Below are 27,015 nucleotides of genomic sequence, written 5' to 3'. Positions count from 1 at the left end.
CCTGGCTAACTAGTCCCCCTCCCTCAGTCCCCCCGGGGAAGATCCCTCGCTAATGCGCGAGTGCTCATCCGCAAAGCCGCTCAGCGCTAACCATCTTACATAACCTGGCACGTCCATTCAGCGCGGCGCGGCCGTGCCGGATGAGCGTGCGGTGCCCAGATTCGGCAGCGGAACGTGTCACCCTGTGTTCGAACCCTCCGCGCTCTTACAAAAGTAAAAAAAAAAACTGCATTTTTTTTTTTTTATTATTGAGTGACAGCTCCTGAGCAGATGGCACTCATGCTGAGCGTCGAGTCAAATTAATTTCCCCCACAGGCCGGGAACTTGGTATACGGCTGGTAATATCTCACATAAATCCCACTTAATTTGACATGACCTTATTGACAGGGGGGTTACAGAGCAGGGCGGCTCTTCTCACCAGTTGGATTAAAGTATGCTGTGGACCATCGGCCCATAATCCGTTCAATTTTAGACTTCCGATTGCTCCTCTCCAGATTGTCCTCTCATTTCAGATTAGTTCTGGATCATCTGATTGCCATGATGGATAATGATACCCGCAGCAATTTCGTAACATGACGGAGTTTGCGGGAAGATATGGCCGAACGTTTTGTCCACGGTCGATTACAGCGATCGGCTTTGACCCGCATTTCCTCGATCTCGAGCACGGCGGCCGCAATCAGTCGCCGTTCCCCCCCGTTTCTGTAACACGGCAGGCTGGAAGAAGTTTGCAAAGCGGCGAACCCACAACTCGGTCTGCCAGCACTCGAGGTCAGTTGTGGGACGGTGGTTTTGGTTAGGGTCAGGGTTTCACAATGTTCGCATTTCACTGCATCCGAATTGTGGATCCGAGTAAGTGTGTGTTTCTTCTTGTATTTTTCCATATCGGTCTTGTTCACAACTGTTATTTCGGTGCAAAATAGCCACTAGTAGCCCAGCAGGGACATTTCCTCAGATTTCAGTTCAGAAATATCCATACAGCAACATTTCACCGTATTTTATGCGACGATTTGATGCTGCATTAATACATCTATTTATATTTTTGTGTACAAATTCAGTCTAATTTTAGGTGGTGCTTTTGAGACGTTTTCTTTAGTGAGGTCAGCAGAGATGCGACATCGTGCGACTACACCCTCCACCCCTGTAGGTGGCGCTGTACAGCCGGGTACAGCATCTTGTATTTCAGCTCTTCCTTTACAAATTCAGGGAAGTGCTGAATATCGCAATATGTACAGTATCACGATATATGGTGGGGCGGCGGTGGCTTAGCGGTTAAGGAAGAGGCCCCGTAATCAGAAGGTTGCCGGTTCGAATCCCGATTCGCCGAGGTACCACTGAGCAAAGCGCCGTCCCCACACACTGCTCCCCGGGTGCCTAATACAGAGGACACGTTTCACCGTGTCACCGTGTGCTGTGCTGCAGTGTCTCACAATGACACTCGCTTTCCTCCATATCGTATCGTGATACGTTTCATGATACGAGATCCTTACTGTCAGAGTGTGTCAACGCGGGGAAACGACCATACCGGCGTTCACCATGACCATACGGTGTTGAAGCTGTGTTTTGGTGAGGCTGGATGTGACGGAGAGTGGCCGTCAGCGTCGCGCTGCGGAGCTGCAGGAACGAGCGCTTCCTAATAAGGCCGCGGACGCCTCTGTTTAGGACACGGCGAAGGTCCCGCGGTGTCGCCGCGACCGCCCGGCCTGCGGGCGTGCTTGTGTTGCTGAGTGTATGGAGCAGGCTTCCGCCTTTGTGTACGTGCTTGTTTCCGAAACGCGTGTGTTTCATATTTCATCATATAAACAAGTCGCTCGGAATAAATAAACGTGGCGTGGCGGTTAAAAGAGCCGAAAATGAGCGCCGCGGGAGCCACGTTTCATACCGTTTCCATAAAGTGGCTTCTCGGGTGCCCTTACATGGTCATGCAGTCTCACTCCGTCAGCTTCTGGACGTCTGGCCGCCAGAGCAGGGTGTGTGTATGTGTGTGTGTGTGTGTGGTTTCCAGATGGATAAAAGTTTGATCCGTTTTCACCTTCTTCGTATTGCTGAAAAGTCCTGTTGATGCCATGATCGCTTGTGGGCGGGGCACGTGAGGTTCTCATCACCTCGGTTCTGTCCATCATATGTCAGATGGGGAGTCTGGAAAGTCGTGGGTCGGGCGGGGTCATTTATCAGACGGGAGGGGCTGGTCGGAACAAGTCACGTGTCGGGTCCATAATGCAGCTGCCCATAATGGGTTGAGGGATGTCATTTGGATCATCATGACGTGTGGTCCACCATCTTGGTTGGTGGGACCTCTATGGTTAAGCGCCTCTTTGAGCGTAATGCCCTGTTTCTGTAGCACAGGGACTCTCTGATCAATTATTAGAAGAAAAGTGATGATTGAGGGCTGCCCCTCACCGCTGGCAATCGATTGTTTTGATAGATTTTTTTGGATTAACTTTATAGCTTCACATAATGCATAGTCTGAAGCTCCGAATTAGATCCAAAAATCACGCTCGGCCCTGTACCTGTCACTACTCGTGGTAAGTCACTGTGAGTGCTGGTGTGGTGAAATAGGAACCACACACACACACACACACACACACACAACGAGAGCTCGGCGGAGTGGAAGATCACACTAATCTGGCAGATTGTTTGTTTTGGCGGCTTCCCCCACCCTGCAGGGCAGGCTGCTGGTAAAGTGATCGGCTCGGCTCGACAGTAACGGTTCCAGGTCCCTGGTCGCGACGCGGATTATGTCACGTTTTCAGTTAAACTGGAAAAGTCACTTTTTTTTTTTTCACCAGTTGCTGAGCAGCTACGAAATGGAAGTCCAGCCGGTGATCTTTGTCGAACTCTTACATAAATGACCCGGAATAAATTAAATATAAACCCTTTTATGTGCTGTGGAAGATGGCGGTGAACCACGGCTTGTGCTGCTGGAGACCAGGGCTGCTTTAAACAGATCTAGAATTAGCCACCCAGTAGAAATGTTTGAAAATTTGCAGGCCCCAACCCGCATCTTCTGAAGTGAAAGTGAAGTGATTGTCACACGTGATACACAGCAGCACAGCACACAGTGCACACAGTGAAATTTGTCCTCTGCATTTAACCCATCACCCTGAGTGAGCAGTGGGCAGCCATGACAGGCGCCCGGGGAGCAGTGTGTGGGGACGGTGCTTTGCTCAGTGGCACCTCAGTTGCACCTCGGCGGATCGGGATTTGAACCGGCAACCTTCTGATTTAGTTAGTGAAGATGCACCTTAGATATTGTAGTGCCGCACAAAGTGCAAAATAACGATGCATTCAGAAATATGGGCAGGTTCTGAAAAAGGTCCAAAACCATTTTTTTATTGCATTTACCCGGCTTATCACAGACAAGAGGCAATATTCTCAAAAACTCAACTCAACATTAGTATTTATTTTTTTCCCATTGACCCTATAGTTGAATTTGAAGAGATGTTTGGTATTCCTATTCAGTTTAAGTACTCTTAAGGGTAATTTTATCAGGAAATCTTCAGGGAGTTGGTCTGTTAAGGGCATAATTTCACTCTCCCCCCCAGTTCCCCCATGGCACAACCTGAAATATTACCAAATGAATTTATGTATTCTAGGAGGACAGGGATAGAGACCATTTGGTCAGACAGACGGATAAGAAGGTCTTCCACGTACAGTGACCCCCGAATCTACTGACCTCCCATATGCCAGCAGCCAGGGGGCGGTGGGACCCCCTGACGGGCGCCATGTTACAGATGAAATGAACTGAATCGCAGCAAGTGTTTCAATCAAATTTGGCCATTCCATCATCTCAGATGCCTTGTGAACGTCTATATAACGACTATATAGCAGCTCTGTCATTTTTACCATAATCCACGTATGTTATATGAAGAATTTTTACAGACATTACATACGGACAATACCTGCTTGGAACAAATTCTGTTTGGTCAGGGTGAATGATAGAAGCAACGTTCCTGCTGGATAAAACTTGGCCTGTCCTAGTGGTCGAGTTGGAAGTATAGAGATCTGAATAAAATTCCCTGAAACAATCATTGATGTTTTTTAAATCCACATTTCACTTTGCACGTTTTAAACAAACTTGGCAACCTCCTTGTCCCATGGAAGCTGCGTTTTCCCTGTTAAAACATTCAGACGGACATCAGCCGTCCGACACTAATTACTGGGGAGACTCAACAGGAAATGTCTCCACATCCCTGTCTGTCTCCCCATCAAGGGTCTCCACTGCCCGAGCTCCTGCGGACAGACGGGCGGCATTAGCTTGCCGGACCCGGCGTGCCTTTAAAAGCTCTTTAATTGCTTACTGACCGACGGAGGCCAGCTTGATTTGAACGGCACCGGGTAATTCTGGCTGCCCCCTCTGACCACAGGATGGGGGCGTGGACGGACTTGAGGTTCCTCAAGCTCATTTGTCCTTTGGTCCTGAAGGGCCCTGGATTAACATTTCGGGAGTGAGCTATCGACTGAAACTGAGCCGAATTTAATATACGACATGTCATCATTTCGAGTAAAATGCAGAGGCCTTCTGAAAAGAAGAATCCAGACTCGCTTGCGGTGAACGCGCCACGATTTATTGACAGCGTACGTAACGCGTGCGTGTGAAAGGTTCGTAGTGAACGTGTAGGGTGTTAGTAGCCTAGTAACTACTAGCCTACCACTGAAGACCCAGGTTCAAATCCCACTTACTACCATCGTGTCCCTGAGCAGGACACTTAACCCTGAGTGTCTCCAGGGAGGGACTGTCCCTGTAACTACTGACTGTACGTTGCTCTGGATAAGGGCGTCTGGTAAATAGCGTAAATGTAAATGTAAATGAGACGAAGGGTGACAGAAGATCAGACCCGATCTGACTGCACTTTGAATGGCGCGGGAACCCTGTGAGAAACGCCGGAGATCACAGATCCAGACTCAACAAGTGCTTCCAGAGTAAAATGAACAGATTATTGCGCGTTACCGACTGTTGCACTTCGACTGTATTGAATTTGGACTGTCCAATGTGTGTGACAGTGAATTTGGTGGCAGCGGTCGGGCTTCATCTGGAATGGAAGCCGTCGTGGGCCAGGTTTGGAACAGTGAAGGCCGGGCGGCGTGATCTGAGATGGTGCTGCGGCGGAGCCGCCGGAAGGCGCGGTGGCAGGTGAGCGGAAGTGGGTCAGGGAAAAGCAGGTGTTCGGACCGTCGCTGCGTCCCCGGAACAGGCCTCTGGGACCGGGCTGTTATTGTAACCTTCGCCGAAAATATCCCCCGCTCGCCGCATCGGCGCGCCGCTTCCTTGCGAAGTCGGTGTTAAAATAACCGCAGGAGTTGGGGGGAGTCGGAAGATTAGGGAGTAATTAGCATATGGAGCATGGCTGTAATAAATGTATAAGGTAATTATGCCGCGTTCCACTCGTTTGAGAAGTTTCCTAGATTAATGACACACAAAAACTTCTGCATCATCTGTTAAAGATTTCAAAGTGAAGTGATTGTCACATGTGATACACAGCAGCACAGCACACGGTGCACACAGTGAAATTTGTCCTCTGCATTTAACCGTCACCCTTGGTGAGCAGTGGGCACCATGACAGGCGCCCGGGGAGCAGCGTGTGGGGACGGCACCTCAGTGGCACCTCAGTGGCACCTTGGCGGATTGGGATTCGAACCGGCGAGGCCACTGTTGGGTGAAGGCCCTTTTTTGCGGTGCTACAAGGGGAGTGTCAGCGATGGTCAGATGGACCAATCGGAGAGTTTGGGCTGAACAATTGCCGGGTTTTCCATCAGGGTGGAGGGACAACTTAATTAAAGCCCTCGGTGGCTCTCTGGGCGGCTCTTCTGTCTTCCGCAGGTCAGAAACACGTGTCAGGCGTCATGTTTGCGCCGTGCGTCACTCTCCCTGTCGGAGGCGCGGTGCTGGCGGCTGATTGGCGGCTGTGCCGTGTTAATAACAGCGTGCGGCTCTCGCCGCAGACAGTCGGGCCGGCGGCTCTGATCACAGGGTCTGGGTTTCCGTGTTTCAACGCTCGTTTCTTTGGGATCGTTGTGGTCATGTGGTCCAGACAGACCTCCTTATTTGTGCCACACGAATACATGTGAATGCCCCGCCCCTGAGGATGCGGGGATGTTCGTCTCCGCATAGCATCCGTGCGGCAGAGCCCCTGGTTTCCTCGTCCAGCTCTGCTCCCTGTCTTCTGGTGCAACATGAACTACATTCACGTTTACAGCATTAATCATAATCCATTCTCAAGTTTTTATTTCCACTTAATGCCGGTTCGATCCCGGCCACATACTGTGCATTTCGTCAACCTAATAAGATCGTTGCATCATGGAAGAAATTTGTACGTCCGGTATGTAGACGATCACATTTACATTTATGGCATTAACCAGACGCCCTTATCCAGAGCGACTTACAGTCAGTAGTTACAGGGACAGTCCCCCCCGGAGACACTCAGGGTTAAGTGTCTTGCTCAGGGACACGATGGTAGTAAGTGGGGTTTGAACCTGGGTCTTCTGGTTTGTAGGCGAGTGTGTTACCCGCTAGGCTACTACCATCCTAACCATCACGACACCTATCAAATCCCGAGTCCTTCTAATGTCCTCATTTATGCACCAATAGTTCTGGTAATGAACTCTGTGCAAATGTATAATAAAAGGTAAATCGTGTATGCGTGCACGTTTTTGTTTGTTTTGTTTTTTACCGTATTTAAGATTTTACCGTATTTCATGCTCCTCATGAGATTGCATTTGCGTTTTGAAACCGGCCGGCCGCCGGGGATCCGCCTTCCGGTTTCGGCCAGGAGTGGGCGTGGTCGGAGCGTTTCCTCCACAGCTCGGGAGTCGTTAAAAAGGCCCACGGACGCCCTTGAGCCGCTACTCAGAAATCCCGGCGGCCAAATGCCCGCAAACTCGTTCCATTGGCCCACCCCTGGCCAGAGGGCCAATCAGCGTTCGGCGCTCCGTTTATACACGCGTGCACGCGCCCTGCGCGGCGGCGATCCATCACTTTCTGTTTTTCACCGCTGCGTGGCGGGGAGCCTGATATTGACTTTTTACTCTCTCTCCCTCCCTCTCTCTCTCTCTCTCTCTCTCTCTCGCTCTCTCTATCTCCCCCTCTCTCTCTCTCAGTGCCGGCTTCTGCCTTTAATTACCGTCCCCAGGAGGAGCGACGGCGGCACTTCAATTAAGCGGGCCGAATTGACGAGGCGGCGCTCCTTATCACCGCCCGTTAACGGGCCGGAGGGAGTGGAATTACGGGGACGCTGGCCGTCCCGCCTCCAGACGCACTTGCTGTAATTGCTCTGACCTGTCAGGCCGCTCCGCCGCCGCGCCGGGGCGGTCTTCAATAAAAAATTGAGGCGGGGGTCCCGTGCCGTTTGTGGTCTTTGTGGTTCTCCTGGCCAATTGCTTTTTGGATTCGGGCCCGGCAGGTGTGCTCTCTGTGTACGGAATCCAGGCCCCGCCTCCTCCCCTTGGTACCGACAAGCATTTGACATTTACATTTACGGCATTTATCAGACGCCCTTATCCAGAGCGACTTACAATCAGTAGTTACAGGGACAGTCCCCCCCTGGAGACACTCAGGGTTTAGTGTCTTGCTCAGGGACACAATGGTAGTAAGTGGGATTTGAACCTGGGTCTTCTGGTTCATAGGCGAGTGTGTTACCCGCTAGGCTATCACCACCCCAAGCATCACCACCCCAAGCATGGGCCCTGGGGCTTCACATGGACCCTGGTGGCCATGAAGAGTCCCTGTTTATTAAGATCATGTGTGCTTTTTGAGGGCTGAGTGATTTATTGCACACACTGCGTAAACATGAACGAGAGAGACAAAGACAATTAGAAATATTCAATTCTAATCAAAATATAATGCAACATGAATAGAATACCTGTGTAAAGTGTTGAGTGCTTGTTGGTGGTTGGTCAATGCAGTTTAGAAGGATTTGATGAAACGTGTCTATTCTGCGAAACATGAAACGTCTCACGTAATGCGTGTCTGCGTCTGCGTATCTGGGTCAGTGGTGTCCTAGAGGTTAAGGAAGCGGCCCCATAATCAGAAGGTTGCCGGTTCGAATCCCGATCCGCCAAGGTGCCACTGAGGTGCCACTGAGCAAAGCACCGTCCCCACACACTGCTCCCCGGGCGCCTGTCATGGCCGCCCACTGCTCACTCAGGGTGATGGTTAAATGCAGAGGACAAATTTCACTGGGTGCACCATGTGCTGTGCTGCTGTGTATCACACGTGACAATCACTTCACTTTCTGTCGTGTCATAATGTGAAAACATATCCAAAGGGCAAATTATAACACAAACCCCGCAGAATTGTTTTACATTTGAGAACATTTTTGAAAAATGATATGCTGGTTTGGAGGCACATGCAGCTCTTGACATTTCATATTTTAACAAGATCACTTTGATTGGTTGAAGGGACAAATTCAGCGCCGTCGTGTGAATGTGGCCTTTTTATCCCCGTCACATCGTCACTGTTAATAAACATGTTCCTGGAGGACCCTGCGGATGACCACATCGTCCTTATTACGCGGGCGGCTCTGGCGAATGCCTTTCGCGAGGGGCGTCTTTATTGTGCAGCATTTGTTTCTCTGTTTCACGCCCGTCCTCGCCGGTGAGCAGCAGCACTCGGGTCCGTAATTGAGACGGCAAGACAGGAAAAGGCGTTTTTTTTATTAAACCACCACTGTGAAGCGAAGCGCTTTGATCTTTTGTTTGCATTTCCTGCGTTTCTGTGTGCAGCTGCCTTGTCTGCGGTGTTCGGGGTCCTAGTGAACCAGAATTGATCTCTTCATCGATGGTAACACGTTGTAAGCACGTTGTAAGTCGCTCTGGATAAGGGTGTCTGAAAAATGCCTTAACTGTAACTGTAAATGTAGATGAAAAGTCCTGTTTTGGGAATCTTCGGGTGATTCCGTGAAACCAGGCCACGTCCTGGCCCCGGCTCGGTGTTTGGGGTGTAACTGCTGAGGAGAATTACTCACTTCCTGTTAACACGCCCGAGCGGCCCTGCAATCAAAGCGCCCCTTTAATGTTCCCGCCCCTCTGATCACGTCAGGGTCCGTAAGGATGGAGAAGCGAAGCGGAAAAACAGCGCCAACAGCGCAGGAAATGCGCTCGGTTTATCTCGGCTTTGCCTGTGTGCCGTGTAGTAAATGACTATATTCTGACCACCGAGTATAAATCCGAACTGTATTTCGTTAAACAGACAGCTTGCACTTTGCTTTTGAGGTTCTCTTCTCGACTTCATCATTTGTCAGATTAAGTTATTATCACGGCAATACTCAACCTCTCCTCCATCTTGGTTTGAGAGCCAACCTTGTGTCTGTTGGCCGCGCGTCAATGCGCAGAGGAGCGTTGCGTTCAGAAGCGAGAGAATCGTGATTTCAGAGACATTAACTGGAAATGCATTCTGATGAATTGGTTACAAAGAAAAACTTTGTTTAAATCCATTACATTTTCGTCATTTTAGATAATTGGTGTTTATGGCGTTTTGTCATGATCCAGTCCGGCAGGGGTTACTCCAGGTCCGGAGTTTCTTGTTCGCCCTGTCTAATATTCCCTGATTGTTTTCACCATGTGTACGATTGTATAAAACTATCCTGTTTGTGTCTGTTCGCTGTCGGGTCATTGTGTGGTGATGTTTCCCCTGTCCTGTGTAGTCTGTACCATACCCCTGTCCTGTGACGTCGTGCGTATGCGTCCTCCTTCCTCGCCATGTCATGCCATCGTGACACATTTTTATGCAATAAAGGTCTGAATTTAGCATTTATACAATAATTTAGAGGAAATTTCGAGGTATTAAGATATATATTCTTCACCAGCCGAACTTTTTTCCAGGTTTTCCAGATGTTTGTCTTCTGTGTTCCAGATTTCTGTTATAAGTGTTTCTGAATGTTTCCAGTTCCATGAGGATATTGTGTCCCTGTCGTTGGATCCATCATTTATTACAAAAAAAAAAAAAAAAAAAGGTTTAGAGTTTAGAATTATTAACACCATTATTCTGTTTTCTAGGAATTGCGTTTTCACCCATTTTTACATTAGGCATAACATTTACATTTACAGCATTTATCAGACGCCCTTATCCAGAGCGACTTACAATCAGTATTTACAGGGACAGTCCCCCCCTGGAGCAACAGGGACACGATGGTAGTAAGCGGGATTCGAACCTGGGTCTTCTGGTTCATAGGCGAGTGTGCTACCCACTAGGTTACTACTACCCTAAAAAAGGCGCCGCGCATCACGCTAAGGGGTGAAACAAAACTAGCTTCTTCCTCGCGGTGCGTCGTGCACGCCCACCGAAATGTGCGAGTACTAATTCAGCCTTAAACCAAGCGCAGGGCTGCGCTCACATGTCTGGGTTTGATCCCTTCATCGGAATTGATCTCTTCATCGATGGTAACTTAAGCACGTTGTAAGTCGCTCTGGATAAGGGCGTCTGCCAAATGCCGTAAATGTAAATGGTTGGTGGGTAGCGGGCGCGGCAAGAGCACGTTGTTCCAGGGCCGTCCGCGTGGACACTGTTTGCCCTATTTGTCTTGATCAACAATCCTGACTGACGGCCGCCCTCGCCACTCGAGTGCGTTGATCTCCGTGGCTAACAAGTGCGGTGCCAATTGAAATCTCTGCAGTGAAGGGTCTGTGTGTGTGTGTGTGTGTGTGTGTGTGTGTGTGTGTGTGCGTGTGCGAGACCAGGGTAAAGTGGAATATTAAATCAGCACTTCTCTGACTCTGATAAGCTGTCATATTGGAGCAGTGATTAAAATGACCGCCAGTCATCAGAAATCATCTCATAAGAACAATACATTCTAGTTGCAGTGCCGGTATCAACGAATAATTCATTTAATTCATATTTGGGGCCCTCTTTGTGCAGTAGCCATGTTGTGACGGTTACCTGGTGTGTGTGTGTGTGTTTATGTGGCTTCATGAGTTTGCACATTTGCAAAATTAATGGTCAGATTATTACCGATGTGTTTTGCTGGAGGCTGCAGCCAAGCGCCATGAGGCGTTTTTTTTCCCGCTTCTGGCCACACACCCACCCCTCAAACGACGGAATTTATCCGCTTTTCCCACACGGAAAGGGTTCCCTGCCCCCCGCTGCCATTAACCCTGCGGTGTTAACAGGGAGACGTGGCACTGGCCTGTCCTGTGGGGTCCGGCGCCTGCAACCATGAAGCGCAGGGGCTGAACTCATCAGCGCCGAGTCCCGTGGAGAAGCTGGGCCCTGGCGCCTGCCGCCGCTAAAGAGATTAACGCTCTCCACAGCTAATGCAAATTATCCAGCAGAAATAAATGGCTGCACGTGGGTGTGCGCTCCTGTGTGGGAATCCCAGTGTCTGTCCATGTTTGCATGCTTGTTTCGGCATTGGAATTTCTGAGTAGTTCGCCATATTATAAATAGTGATTGATAGAAATGAGAGTGTCCCTCCACGCTAAACCCTGAGTGTCTCCAGAGGGGGGACTGTCCTTGTCTCTACAGATTGTAAGTTGCTCTGGAGGAGAGTGTCTGATAGTTGCTGTAAATGTAAATATAATAGGATGTAGGCTAAAAGGGTCAGGAGCAAGATGTTTGTAGAGTGTCCAGAATTCCTGGGAATAGGCCCCGCATGCCATACAATAGAAGAAGAAGAAAGTGAAGTGACTGTCAGTTTTACAGTATTCCAGGCCCCGCATGCATTGCAGTATTCCAGGCCCTGCATGCATTGCAGTATTCCAGGCCCCGCATGCATTGCAGTATTCCAGGCCCTTTTTGCATTGCAGTATTCCAGGCCCCGCATGCATTGCAGTATTCCAGGCCCTTTTTGCATTGCAGTATTACCGGCCCTTTTTGCATTACAGTATTCCAGGCCCCTCATGCATTACACAATTCAAGGCCCCACATGTATTGCAGTATTCCAGGCCCTTATTGCATTACAATATTCCAGGCCCTGCATGCATTGCAGTATTCCAGGCCCCGCATGCATTGCAGTATTCCAGGCCCTTTTTGCATTGCAGTATTCCAGGCCCCGCATGCATTGCAGTATTCCAGGCCCTTTTTGCATTGCAGTATTACCGGCCCTTTTTGCATTACAGTATTCCAGGCCCCTCATGCATTACACAATTCAAGGCCCCACATGTATTGCAGTATTCCAGGCCCTTATTGCATTACAATATTCCAGGCCCTGCATGCATTGCAGTATTCCCGGCCCCGCATGCATTGCAGTATTCCAGGCCCTTATTGCATTACAGTATTCCAGGCCCCGCATGCATTGCAGTATTCCAGGCCCTTTTTGCATTGCAGTAATACCGGCCCTTTTTGCATTACAGTATTCCAGGCCCCTCATGCATTACACAATTCAAGGCCCCACATGTATTGCAGTATTCCAGGCCCTTATTGCATTACAATATTCCAGGCCCTTTTTGCATTGCAGTATTCCAGGCCCCGCATGCATTGCAGTATTCCAGGCCCTTTTTGCATTGCAGTATTCCAGGCCCCGCATGCATTGCAGTATTCCAGGCCCTTTTTGCATTGCAGTATTCCAGGCCCCTCATGCATTACACAATTCAAGGCCCCACATGTATTGCAGTATTCCAGGCCCTTATTGCATTACAATATTCCAGGCCCCGCATGCATTGCAGTATTCCAGGCCCCTCATGCATTACACAATTCAAGGCCCCACATGCATTGCAGTATTCCAGGTCCTTTTTGCTTTATGGTATTTAAGGCCTCGCATGCATTACAGCATCATAAGACAAGATAATCCTTTATTACTCCCACAAGTGGGAAATTAGCAAATTTGCTTTCAGCGTTTTTTCATTCCCTCCACTTTGGGAACACTGCCGATGTTTGTGTTCTTTCCAGTCTGACTGTGACGTTGTTTCTTCAGAAAGTGAAGACAGCGCTGGGCTCTGGTCTTTAACACGGCACTCCTCTCCTGCAGATGTTCTGACAGAGGACAGGAGCAGTAGGAGGAGAAGGGGGGGACTCTGAGTCTCCGACTGAGTGCAGCGAGACCCGCAGAGCCCCACCGAAGCACACGTCCTCCCGTCCGTCCGTCACGCCTTACCCTCCCCCGGCAGCGCATATCCCATCAGGCCACAGTGTTATTTTATCCCCCATTCCTACCAGTCATTATTTTATCATTCATAATATGCAGCGTTTTCTATTTAATATTCATTCCTGTGTGTGTGTTCCAGCTCGTCCTTGAGTCTTTGTCTCTTCGCTCAGGCTTTAACGCGGGTCCTGGCATCAGTTTGGTGAAGCGGTTCTCACCACAGCTGTGTGAGCCCTGCTGACATAACGCTGACCTGGGATCAGTGACTGGGCGTGTGGGAAACTCTCGGTCTTCATTTTATAATTTGGGCCACATGGTCCTGCCTGGCCAGCAGGGGCGGAGCTAACAGGGCGAGGGCGCGTGCAGTTCGGCGCGTGCTCGATTACAGTTCAGCTGTCAGGCTGTGAAAATCAGAATCGTGTTTTTCAGGGTCGCCGTGGACTGTGGTTCTGCAGACACTCTTCTGCCTAGAGGAATGCTGACAGATCGCTGCCACATTCCTGTTCTTCAAGACACTTTTTAGGGCCGATCGGCTGGATTCTGGAAGGGGGAATTTATAACAGTTATAAAAATTCTGACATTGCAAGTAAACTATTAAGGCTATAAGCAAAGTTGTCATGGTTTTATAGTGACTAACTCAATGTGTTCATGATTCAGTTTATTAAAAAAAAATATTGTTTATGAGCATTCATATCGATGTGAATATTCCTGGTGTGGCGATGCCGCGTTTTGGTGCATAATGGCCAGTTCTAATGCATTATTTTTTACACTAATTCTATTATGATATGACGTATGTTGTATATTTAATAAAAAGTTTGGTGTAAATGTTCGCATTGTGAGCACAGTTGCTTTTGTGGTCGTAATTCATTGGAATTCTGAACTGTGCATTGTTCATTACAAAATGCAAGTGCAACCGGGAATTGGGGAAAATATGTCAGTGGCGAGAGCCGAGTCAGCTGTTCACGTCTCCTCCTCCTTCTGGTTCTAAATCAGAGGAAGCACCCCGACACCTGACACCGAGCTCCTCTATATTTAGCTGCTGGACCACCGACCGGCTGTTTGGAAAAGTTACTGTTCTTTAGTAACACTTACACAGCCATTACACAGCAAGTTTAATTAGTTAACATGGAGTTAATGTATTAATTAGTTAACATGGAGTGAAATGTTCCTGCAGCTTCGAAATCATACTTGCTTGAGAGAAATGACAGTACGACCCTCGTCATGTAAAGTCGTTGCTCCTATTTCCAGCACAGCAAACTGGAAGTTTGGGGATTTTTGTACTGGGATTACTGGGATTACTGAAAAAGTCCTAATGTCCACTGTTCTGTACTGTATTTTCTGTACTATAATATACAATAACAATACTGTACTATACCACATCATTCTGTACTGCAGAATGCTGTTCTGTTTCATACTATACCATAGTGCACGATACTGTACTAAACTATAGTACACGATACTGTACTATACTGGCTGTATGTGCCCCTGAATATGAATCTCTGCAGTGTTTCGCTGTGGTGTCATCCATGATTTCATAATTCATGAGGTGTGTGCTGCTGGCCACTTCGGATGGCAGGTGGTGGAAACGCTGGTGAACGGGGAGGTTTGAGGATGCGGTGTGATGTGGTGTTTTTTCCGCTCTGGGTTTGTGTGGGATGTGGTGGGAATGGATATCGTCTGTATCCCAGAAAGCCCCGAAGGTCACCTGCCGGCCTTGTACAGTTACGGTGTAACATCCATGGTTATTTGTAAAAGGGTTCATGCAGTTCGCTTGTCGACCATTCATGTTTCGTGCATTTCATTGCAAGTTTCATGGAATTCTGTGTAGGAAAGAAACTTCATAGTGGTGCTTGCTTCATTTTATTTATCCAGTTTTGAAACATGACTGGAATATTGCAAATGATGTGAAATTTGTCACAGTTGAGACCCCCAAAGACAGTGCTGAAGACCCCGAGCCCTGATTGGTCCACTCGAACATGAGGACGAGGCTGACCTCTTCTGACCTGACAGAACTGCTCCAGCTCCGTACCTGTCCTGTAACATCCGCACCCCCATCCCACAGTTCACCAGGGATTTATCCTTATTCATTCAATACAGGCCAAAAGTCTGGACACCTTCTCATTCAACGTGTTTTCTTTATCTTCATGACCATTTACGTTGGTAGATTCTCACTGAAGGCATCAAAACTATGAATGAACACATGTGGAGTTATGGACTTAACAAAAAGTGGAGACCTGACCTCCACAGTCACCGGACCTGAACCCAATCCAGATGGTTTGGGGTGAGCTGGACCAACAAGTGCTAAACACCTCTGGGAACTCCTTCAAGACTGTTGGAGAAGCATTTCAGGTGACGACCTCTTGAAGCTCATCGAGAGAATGCCAAGAGTGTGCAAAGCAGTAATCAGAGCAAAGAAACTAGAATATAAAACATGTTTTCATGTAGTACATAACTCCACATGTGTTCATTCATAGTTTTGAGGCCTTCGTTATATAATAGCTGCACTGAATAGCAGTATGGTCACTGTTATACCTACTTTCTTAAAATAATCAGCAGAAATGTATTGAATGAATGTAGATATATACAGTAAACCTGTGGAGTGACGCTGGAAGATCTCCATGGTGATGAGCTCGACCCGTCCGTCCACTCTTTTACGCGGTCGTAGAATCCGCCTCCGTTATCTTTTTCCGCGCTTTAAGCCGGTTTTCATTCTCGGGATGTCCTTATCGTACTCGCGAATGTGAATTCTGCTGCAGATGCGTGCGAAAGGGAAGGTGGCCTTGACCAGGCGGTCAGACGGCCGCTGCGCTAATGAGCTGCCGAGGCGCCAGACCTCTTCCCACGCCGAGCCTCGCTGTGACTCCCACGTAGTATCTTCAACAGGGAAACTTTCTAAAGATGGACCGTCACTCATAACCACACTGCAGAGCTGCAGGTTATTAAACTTCCGGCTTCTGAGGAAGTGAAGAGAAATCATGCTGGCTGGTGACCGTAACTGTTTACTGCTTACTGTTAAATTTTTTCACAAAACTATTCCACCATGGCCGCCACAATCATGCATAATTAATGCGTAATTCATAACTTTTCTGTTTTACGGAATTCTCAAAATGTTTTAGCTGTTTTTTTAAAGGCTGGAGAATTATACAATTTTTTTTGGAAATCTGAGAGAGCAATATATGATTATACGTGATGATCAATATGCTGGCAGGACTCTAGACTACCACGGTGCACACAGTGAAATTTGTCCTCTGCATTTAACCATCACCCTGAGTGAGCAGTGGGCACCATGACAGGCGCCCGGGGAGCAGTGTGTGGGGGCGGTGCTTTGCTCAGTGGCACCTCAGTGGTACCTTGGCAGATCGGGATTCGAACCAGCAACCTTCTGATTACGGGGCCGCTTCCTTAACCGCTAGGCCACCACTGCCCACTTTTTATACCGCTTCGAGTAGTGTGCCGAAAAAATAAGTTTTCAACGGCATACTTTTTTCTTTTTAAATTACTGTCCAACACTTGAAAGTAATTAACTAACAATCTGGTTAAAATAAAGTTCTTTATTTGAAGCACGATTCTACAAGAAGTGTAACTTACTGAAAAAGTGCTTCACTGAGCTGAAATTAGCAAGATAAATGAAATTTATAAAAGAAGAAAATCTAAATTGAACTTGATTATCATCTCGGCCCGAAAGCCGCGAGGAGAGGGGATACTGGGCCTGGACATTTATCGCTGCATGTAACGCACTGCGCTTTCTCAGCGTTTCATTTCCCTCATTTTACTCGGGCTTGTGCGGTAAATGAGCGGTCAGGTGAGGCGATCGGTGTGAAAATGGATGCTGAGGCAGTGAAACGGACGCTTGCCGATGCCGATTACGTTGTAGTAGATGTGAGGGAAAAGACTTTATAAAATGACATATACACAGGGCTCGTGACATGCGTGAAGCATGTTGGGTCTGACTTTTTTTGGCCTGATTAAAGCTGTAATCCGTTGCTACATCCGCTCTGTCCGTCTGACGGGTCCAGGCTACTCACCTTTCTGTCTGTCCAACTATTGTGAGCAGCATTGATATTTCCAATCTTTCCCGTAGCTTTTATCAGGTGTAAATAATAAAGTGATGGTGTGTGGTCTTTCAGAAGAATCCGTTTGGCCTAAATGGCCGTGATCTGTAATGAAGTGTCTGCGTTTTATCGCCCTTTTTCCTTTTCAGTTCTAGTAGACAGTCAAGCTTCTATAACGGCCACTTTTAATCCACATTGAATTTGTCGTGGTGTCTGTGTTTATTAGCAGTACTCTTTGCTCCTCTGGGTCCCATGAACAAATGATTAAATGCCCGGTGAAAGGCCGGACCTGTCACGGTAATGGCAGTGATATTGATGGTTGTTTGGATCGAGATTGTTGTGCTCAGCGCCACTGAAAGGGGCTCTAAAGATGCGCTTTCAATTTTTTCCAGAACAGTTATACTTTTCCATTATATTGCTGGAATTGTGACATCTGTGGCCTATTTTTTATTCTTCTTATTTAAAAACAAGAAGGCGGACGCTGTTCTCTCGCTCTTTTATCTACAGGACCCGGAGCTGGGTTTAAGTAAGTCGTCCCCGGGGCTCCGGCTGGGTAAGAACCTCGCAGGCAGCTCAGATCCCCGCCACCGAATCTCGGCCGGCTGCTGCACCTCGAGAGCTTATTAATGTTCCGGACTCCGTGTTTACTTGTGCGTGTGGATTTCGCACTAGAACTGGAACATGTCGATGTCCCAGGGCGCCCCATAATCCCATCGTGCCGTAGTGCAGGGCACATTCTGGCCTCATTATTACTATTTTTTAAATGTAAATAAATGTCCCGTGAAAGTTCTTTCAGCGTCCTGGTGGGCCCGAAATCGGGTATTGTAAAGGTGGCTTTGAAGAACCAAATGAGAACGCAATCTGGAGGACGATGGAAATGCCAGTAATGTCCAGCACATCTCGTGGTAGGGGACCAGATGGGGACGTCCCTGTGTCTCGGGTACATAATAAGCACGTAATTGCACGTCTCTGATGGTAGTTAAAAAGTTATTTTTCTTACGACAACAGAGGCTTGTAACGTAAGAATAATTCAAAATTGTAAAGGAAGTGAAATGCAGAACTACATTTCCCATCATCCCTTACTGCACTGGGTGGGAGAGTTGTAGTTCACAGTCATTCCTGCCAGCGACGTGCAAATGCATTCTTACTTTCATAATCCGTATGAAGCACAATGTGTGAGATTGTGCGAAATGAGTATTATCTATGTCAAATATTAGCTGGATTGCATATGTGGATTGAACGTAAAAGTGCCGTTGCTGAATTTCTTGGCCATTTGAGACATTAAAGTGGCTTTTTACTCTGTCTCTGTCTCCCAAGGCCCGGTTTGGCGGCTAAATGAGGAACATGCTCCGTTGTGATGAAAGGATGAAGGAGTGTTGCTGCTGGCCCTGTGGGGAATGTCTTGAGATTAGATCAGTATCTTCTCCCTGCTCCTGTATGCATTAAGCCTTGTTAAATATGGAATTGGAAGTATGCCGGCCGTCTGCCTTTGAAAGCATCGGAAAGTTTTGAAGCCGGAGCTCAAGCTGTTCGCTTTTTAGCTGCTCCCGCCTCCCCTCTTTTCCAGCCTGGGACGATCAGAGGTGAATTAATGGGATCAGAGCCGGAGAGTGAATCTGCGCCGCGTTTTCTTTGTGAGCGCGGTTGTGGTTATTGGGCTGTTGTGATACCAGCTCCACCTGAGGGCAAATCGGCGATCGAATCGCGGCGCTGAAATCGTTCGGTGGCTCAGAATTGCCTTCACGGCGTGTAATCATGGCCGGTTTGAATTTCCGCATGCCTCTTAAATCAATATGCTGCTGTGTGTGTGTGTGTGTGTGTGTGTGTGTGTGTGCACGTGTGTTTATATCTAACCTGGTTCCTGCATAAAATACAATGGCTAACAGCTTTGGTCCAGAGTCGAGCCGAGATCAGGCCCGCAGAGCGACCCTCGGCAGAAAAAGCTGCCTTGTCCCTTGCCTGTTACGTCACGATGTGTTTTCAGGCAGCAGGATCTGTGATATTTCTTCATTGCCAAGAGCTGGTCCAGATGTTTTGTAAGCAACGTCATTGGCCAGCAGCTGGTGACCGTGAGGTTGAATGGTGGTTTGGAGGCCATTTTGCAGCTGGAATAAACGTCCAGCAGGGGGCGCAGGCACCTGCGAGCTGCATTATCCCGGCCTTTAATTGTCTGGTTTTAGTAAACATTTAACATCTGTAGGGCAATCCTCTGGAAAATGAAACCAAAATGCTAAAGAAATTTGCACCTTTACTTGCCCTAAGATTTAAGATGTCAAACATTGTTTAATTTAAAGACATAAAAGTGTAATATTTAGTTATGTTTGCAATATTTGCATATTGGCTCACTGTATACTTGCAATATGTGCAATACTGTGGTCAATAGCAGTCGCTAAAAGCATTTCACTACGTACCATACCGTGTATGACTGTGTATGTGACAAATAAAATTTTCATTTGATTTTCAATTTCAATGCATTTAAAAATCTGAAGGTTTTGCAGACATTTGAAACACAGATAACTCTAAATATTCATACAATGCACCGCATTTTAACTCTTATCATATGTTAAACTGCACTCGTGTAGCTTCAAGACCAGTGACATTGTTCACACCATCTTGGTCATTTTAGTTGCATATATTGGTATTACATACGCATTATCTTATAGAAATGTTGCACAGTTTTAACACCCATTATACATTGAAATATTTGGTGCAATAGTTTTGACTGAATGCTTGTAGAGTTCATAGATTGTTATTGTGGCCATTGGTTTTAACAAGTGAGACTAGTTTTCTGTGTCCCGTGCATCACATGACAAGTTTTCAAACTGCTTGTATGACTTTTGTCATAACAAAAGTGGTGGTGACTTAATCAGAAGGTTGCTGGTTCGAATCCCGACCCGCCAAGATACCACTGAGCAAAGCACCATCCCCACACACTGCTCCCCGGGCGCCTGTCGTGAGCTGTGCTGCAGTGTTACACAATCTCTTCACTTTCAACTGCATATTTAACTACCCATTAGTATGCCTTGACAAGTACTACATACATGTCACACTTGTTCACAGTTCTGACCACTAGTTATGGGGATTACGTAACTTGTCATCAAAATGTCCCGTGCATCAGATAGAAACTCGTCCTGTTATTGAAACGCTCATTAAAAAAGACCTTACTTGGGACATTAAGTTACAATAAAACCTGTAATAATAGAATCCGTGAGTCAGCTGATAGCTAAGGACACCACCTCAGTGTCCAGATGGTGTCCTTCAGACACGCGTTCTAAAAAGAGAACGGGCACAAAAATAACCGCATTGCCGCTGACTCTCGTTGGGTTTTGTTTCAACAAGAAAACAGAATTTTTTTATCCCGTCATCAGTGTGAAGACTTCTGCTCTGTTTCCTGTCCCAAAGTTGTACGTTCGTCTCTTGAAGAAGCAGCTTTGTGTTGGGATGTGCATCAGAGCTGCATCCTGCTACATATTGCACGTATTGAAATGTTGGTTTATAATGGACTACAATGTTGAGTTTTTTTTGGGGGTGAAACTACTTTTCTCAAAACTGCCCAATCTGGCAACACTCGATTCTCCTTCCATAGCCCAGACATGGACACGAAGGCTTCTCCTCTGGTGTCTGTCTAACTATTGGAGAAAAATATGCTGATAACAGGGGATCTAGTAACAGCACATTTGCAATATTTGCATATTGGTTAATTGTATACTTGCAATATTTGCAATACTGTGGTCAATAGCAGTCGCTAAAGCATTTCACTGCGTATCATACCATGTATGACTGTGTATGTGACACAGGTTTTGAAGACTTTTGAAACACAGTTAACGCTCACAATGTTACAAAATTATATGGGATTCAAGGTAAATTATTAACATAACACAGACATTAAAAGTTCAATTTATATATATGCTGATAACAGGGGATCTAGTAACAGCACATCTTATGAAAATGGCCATCGGCAAGCGTATGATTTTGGGAACCCTGGTGGAATTTTCACAGTGACACTGGACTGAATTCCACTTTATAATATTGTCCTCTATGCAATATTATACTCATAAAATGTCATAAATGAACGCATACGAAATGCAACATCTCGACTGATGCTGCTTCATCTGGCCAACATGCCTTGTTGTCCTGTTTATAATCTGAACCTACCGTCCCCGTAAAGTCGGTTCAGCCGGTTCTGCCGCCATTAGAGCGCTGTAGGTTGGAGGCAAGGCGTATCTCTGCGCTGCAATATCCCCGGGGGGCGGGCAGACAGAACGACAGACAGACAGACGTCCCCTGCTGGAGATCGTTAGATGGCGTCTCCGGACAGCAGGGGGCGACGGTCGCCTTGTTCCCGTCAGCGGGAGGGCGCTGCCTGCGGCCCCGTCGCCCCGCGGATCCCTTTACTTACCGAGCCAGTCAAATACAAGTCGCTCTGCTGGGAACCAGTTCAACCTTTTAGTGCCCAGCGTGTCCCTTTTTTCTTTTTTTGTTCACATATCTGTGAGTGTGCGTTTGTGTGAGTTGTGTTGTGCTTATGCATGCATACGTGTGTGTGTGTGTGTGTGTGTGTGTGTGCAGATTTCTGCAAGTGTGCTTGCATGTGAGTTTGTGTACAGTGTGTGTTTGTGTGAGTTCTGTTGTGCTTATGCATGCATATATGTGTGTGTGTGCAGATTTCTGCAAGTGTGCTTGCATGTGAGTTTGTGTGTGTGTGTGTGTGTGTGTGTGTGCAGGATTGGATTCGTATGCGGAAAAAACGCCCAGTGGGGGTCTGAAGGAAAGGGACCCCCGTCTACTTCGGCCCGTCATGGGGTCCGTTTTGTATTCATGGAATCCGCTCTGCATCTTTGCCATCTGTGTGTTCGGGGTTCCGATCCGCGTTCCTGTATTCGTCATTGCGAAGTTCTGCCCCTGCTGAACCCACGGCGCATCTCTACAGCGCCGCCGGTCCCGCAGCAGCAGGCGCGATTGGGCCCCGTGTCCAGAAGGGGGCAGGATCGAGTCGCTCTGGGCCCTGGTCCGTTAGTGCTTGCTGAAAGTGTCCAGAAACGAAGTGACGTGAATCCCCCCCCTCCTCTCCTGCACCGGACCCGCCGCTGCTGCCTTTCGCAGGTAAGGAACCCGTAAAGTGTACGAACGTGGCGTCCGTGTTAGAATCATGCTCAGGTAAAGGCCACGCCGCCATGTTGGGTGGATGAGTGTGTGTGTGTGTGTGTGGTCCGTCGGTGGACGCACGACGGATCGGTTCTGCCCTCGTACAGAATACGGGGAGTGTGTGTGTGTCTGTGTGTGTGTGTGTGTAAGTGAAATGGTCTCCATGACGACAATGCCTTCGCAGCTCAGTGGCGTCTGACTGCAGCGTCTCTCCTCTGTGTTTTTATGCCCACGTCTCTTCAGTGCCTGCGGGGCGACTGGTGCATCCGACTGCCTTGATGAGGCGAAATGCGGATTTGCCCGTTTATTTTGCCCGTGGATTCGTTTCCGCCGATGATGATTGTCTGGACATGATGTGTTCACTATCGTTTCTTCCCTTAAAGGTCATTACAGACCTCCACATGACTTTTAATTTCTCTAATAAGCGTTCCCATCAGTCCTGTGATCTTGTTCGTCCTCTCACCTGTAAAATTTGTTTCTCGGGGGCAGATTCAAGGTAAAAAGGAAGCTGCTCTGCCAAAAACAGTTCCCATGAATTCAGCCACAAACAGGAACGATGTCAGGAACGATGAATTGGTGCGAGTTCACTGAACGTGGGCGTGGGCGATTAATCGAATCTTAATTTCGCAATCACAAAAACAACCTAATCATGACCATTTACACAAAGTTTCAGGACACGTATGGACAACAGGAATAACCGTAAAAAGACCATCAGCGACCTGGGCATTTCAAACAGAAGTGAACAAGGGAATCATGTGATTTTGACCTCTTCAACGTATTGAGCTCCAGCCACTCTCGACTTGTCACCGTATTGAAGGAGTCCAGTTACTGTGGTGTTGGAAGATGTCCGAGGAATGATGGGATTTTTCTGTATTGTTGGAACGTGTTGGGGTCGTTGGGTGTGTAATTTCAGGCCCACTGTCCTGTTCGCTGCCAACTGCGGTTCTGGGAGAGGCTGTTCTACCGTTTATATAATAACATTTTTGTGTAATTTGTATATATATGTACTAATATATATACTAATAGTTTCTGGCCAATGTTCTGAGTGGTCAACACACCAGAGAATCATTCCGGATCGGCTCGTGCTGATTTACATTTACATTTCTGGCATTTACCAGACGCCCTTATCCAGAGCGACTTACAATCAGTAGTTACAGGGACAGTCCCCCCCTGGAGACACTCCGGGTTAAGTGTCTTGCTCAGGGACACAATGGTAGTAAGTGGGGTTTGAACCTGGGTCTTCTGGTTCATAGGCGAGTGTGTTACCCGCTAGGCTACTACCACCCTTTTACCTCCCCGCCATCGGCGTCTGGCTACAGCTGCCATCAGAACTCCGCCTCGTTTCTAATTTCCCTCTCGCCCCGTTCCGCTTTGTTACCTCTGCCTGCGTGCGAGACGGGTGCTCGTCTCCAGGAGCGTCCCGGCGGACGCCCGGCGCGCCATATGGGCTGACGGGACGCCTGGTGCACAACAAGCACAACAAATGATGCCTTTGAACAAACATCAGACCTGCGCTGCGCTGCGATTTAATTGAGTTGAAAGGCGCGCGTCGGATTCCGGGCTTCACCCAGTGGCGCCGCCGCTGGAGGACACGAAGATCAGAGGCTTTTTACTCCTCTCACCAGGAACGTCGGCCGCGCATTCCGTTCCTAGATGGTTAAAAACTGTGCGCGTTGTGATTGCGCCGCTGCAATTAAATTTCGGTGTTAAATTCTGTGTTTTTGTGATAATGACGTTCATAGTTTTCCAGCTGAGATGTTTCAAGAGTAGAAATCAGCTTCTTCTAGATCTCAATCTGGTCTCAAAGTAGCACAGTGTTTTTTGGCTGGCCCATTATACTCCTGGCAGTGTGATTCAGAATTGCCCCCTTGGATGGGAAACCCTCCTTCACCGGGGCAGTCGTGGCCTAGCGGTTAAGGAAGCAGCCCCGTAATCAGAAGGTTGCCGGTTCGAATCCCGATCCGCCAAGGTGCACACACTGCTCCCCGGACGCCTGTCATGGCTGCCCACTGCTCACACAGGGTGACGGTTAAATGCAGAGGACACACTTCACTGTTTGCACCGTGTGCTGTGATGCTGTTCACTTTAATCAGAATCGTGTTTGTAAGCCTGGTGTGCAGAGTTCTGTATCGTCCAGGGTGTGAGGGGTCATGCGTGGGTGTTTCCTGGATCCTGGAGGGACCTGTCTGCAGTTCTACGGCCTGTTGCTGTCGTGGTTGATGGCTGGTGGTACTTCTTCGGTTGCCTCCAGATGCACATCCTTTGCTGGGCCTTTTTTGCTGTCCCACTTCAAGACATGGTAAATGGCCCAAGAACTTGAAGATCTCCACTAGTTGACACAAGCTGCCGAACGTGGTGAGAAACTTTCTAAAGTCCACTGACCTCTTCAACGTATTGAGCTCCAGCCGCTCTCGACTCGTCACCGTATTGAATGAGCCCAGTGACTGTGGTGTTGGAAGATGCCATTTAGTAAGATACCATATTCATAAGCAGCTCATGCGAGTGAACATATTTACCAAATTAAAACTGAAATAGATCGAGAGTTTTCGGTCCATCTCAATTATGTTAATTTGTTGAGAACATGTGCTGGTTTGGACCAAGTTTCTGAATCTGAATATTCATAATAAAATTAATCTAACTGTTTAGATTTTTTTTGTCTGCTCTACCGAGATGGACAAATATACACACACATATGTGGTGTCTCGATTATTCATCATTAATTCATTAATAAAAGTGTGATTAATCGATTTACCGATCTTTACTACACTTGTATGTTCTCAAAAAAGGCAATTAATATTTGAATGAAGAATTGAATACCATTTTGGGTGTAAAATTTTTATAATCAGCTAATTGTCTCAGAACATACAGACACACAGAGAGTCCAGTAGTCCAGTAGTGGGATGCTGTAGTGCTTTATGACCCAGTTCATTTCCCGCTTCCTTCGGGCCCCGGGGCCAAAAACTGAGGGACAGTAGGAAATAGAGCGAGTCGAGTCCACACACACACTTCCCCCCGTCCCACCTCGCTGCCTCGTCCCCCGTCCCTCTGGGCTTGTGGACGGCCGCTAGTTTGGCAGACAAATGAGGCTTCTGCGCTGGTCGTAGATGAAGCTGTAGCTCCGGCCTGGTGCCGCACTGAGCATGCTCCGCTGCAGCCTCTCTCTCTCTCTCTCTCTCTCTCTCTCTCTATCCCCGTCGCCGTCAGAGCGAGAGTGTGTGTCACGGAACCCAGGAGGACGGCACAGATCGGGGCCGCTGCTGTTCCGTTCTCCCACCGCGAGGGCAGAGCTCACACACCCGAATCGTCCAGAGAACCGAGGGCGACTGACTGTGTGTGTGTGTGTGTGTGTGAGAGGGAGAACCGTTCATCAGAAGTGTCTAAGGTTTCCCACTAGGTAAGGACTTTAAAGTGTGTGTGTGTGTCTCTATTTCTTTTGCATGCTGCATCTTTTCCCTTTAAATCAAGTTTTTGTGCGAATTGCCTGGATTAATTACCCGATGCACTGCGATACCATGCAGGCTAAATTCCGTCTAATAACGTGCATTTCTGTTATTTGGCAGCGTGCGTGTACGTGAATACGGATGCTGTGCTTGTTGGAAGAGGCGGGGTCATGTACGGCGCATGCTTTCATGGCGCCAGGTGTTAGAGCCGCATTCGTGTTTCTGCTCTGTAGCCGGCGTCAGGTGATCGGCGGTAAACGTTGTCGGTGCTGAGCGACCCCTGCGATGCACAAGAGCCTGCGGCACGTGCACGTGCAGCGGACGGCCGCATGCGTGTGAACAGATTCTCTCTGTCACGTGTGAGCGTGCAAGTGTGTGTAAACAGAAGGCACGGGGTCATGTTGGTGTGTTACGTAACCAAACGCGAAGGAAATGATGACGATGACGTTGGTGCGGCGTGACGTGACGTTCCCTGGTTGCATCAGAGACCGGCTGAGATTTTGTGCTATTTTGTTAGAAAAGGAAATGGAAACCCATCTGTGTGTCATACTTAATTCATAATTTTATAATCGATGCATCACGAGGCAGGCGTGGACGATTCTGCATCGATGCAGCACATAATCGATTATATCATAACGAAGTTGCTCTCTCTGTGTGTGTGTCTGTATGTGTTGGGCTGAAACAATTAGCTAGTTAACTAGTTAATTCTAGTTAAAAGGTAGTGCCGTTAGTGACTGTGACCTGGTCAAAGTCAAGTCAAAGTCCGCTTTATTGTCATCTCGCCATATACAAGTACACAGAGAGACGAGATTGCAAAGCTTTTGAGATTCACAGCGTGCAACAAGACAAATAACGCACAACACAAAACATGACAAAGGACAATGTGGACATTGTGCACCGACCCATAAAGTAGTGCAGGTCGAGACAAACTAGACAAACCAGGCAGACAAGTAGCAGCAATGACAGTATATCAGTGTGTGGATGTATTTCCTATAAAGTGTATATGGTATATGATAAACTATGATAATAATGTCAGTAGTAGTGATATGACAGTATATCAGTGTGTGGATGTATTTCGTATAGAGTGTATATGGTATATGATAAGCTATGTTAATAATGGTAATAGTAGTGATATGACAGTATATCAGTGTGTGGATGTGTTTAGTATAAAGTGTATATGGTATATGATAAGCTATGTTATTAATGGTAATAGTAGTGATATGACAGTATATCAGTGTGTGGATGTGTTTAGTATAAAGTGTATATGGTATATGATAAGCTATGTTATTAATGGTAATAGTAGTGATATGACAGTATATCAGTGTGTGGATGTATTTAGTATAAAGTGTATGTAGTATATGATAAGCT

The 27,015-nt window shown here is 47.5% G+C and overlaps 1 protein-coding gene across 24 annotated transcripts in view; it reads left to right on the top strand.

Annotated features, from left to right (window-relative positions):
* The window catches only part of LOC114765406 (pleckstrin homology domain-containing family A member 5-like), an 86,072-nt gene that overhangs the window by 11,901 nt on the left and 47,156 nt on the right, over positions 1-27,015 (top strand). For 12 of the 24 annotated variants that reach the window (XM_028955630.1, XM_028955627.1, XM_028955637.1 and 9 more), the window contains exon 1: positions 25,333-25,601. The exons of 11 other annotated variants lie outside the window; for them this stretch is intronic. In XM_028955630.1, the coding sequence (XP_028811463.1) occupies positions 25,348-25,601 (254 nt within the window). In that variant the 5' untranslated portion in view covers positions 25,333-25,347. Of the gene's footprint in view, positions 1-7,095; positions 7,180-25,332; positions 25,602-27,015 lie in introns of those variants that run through there. One more of the 24 variants, XM_028955649.1, reaches the window with a different exon arrangement.

This window comes from Denticeps clupeoides, chromosome 15 (assembly GCF_900700375.1).
Source record: "Denticeps clupeoides chromosome 15, fDenClu1.1, whole genome shotgun sequence".
Taxonomy (NCBI): Eukaryota; Metazoa; Chordata; class Actinopteri; order Clupeiformes; family Denticipitidae; genus Denticeps; species Denticeps clupeoides.
The sequence above is the reverse complement of the archived record's forward strand: the minus strand, read 5'-3'. Positions and strand labels throughout refer to the sequence as shown.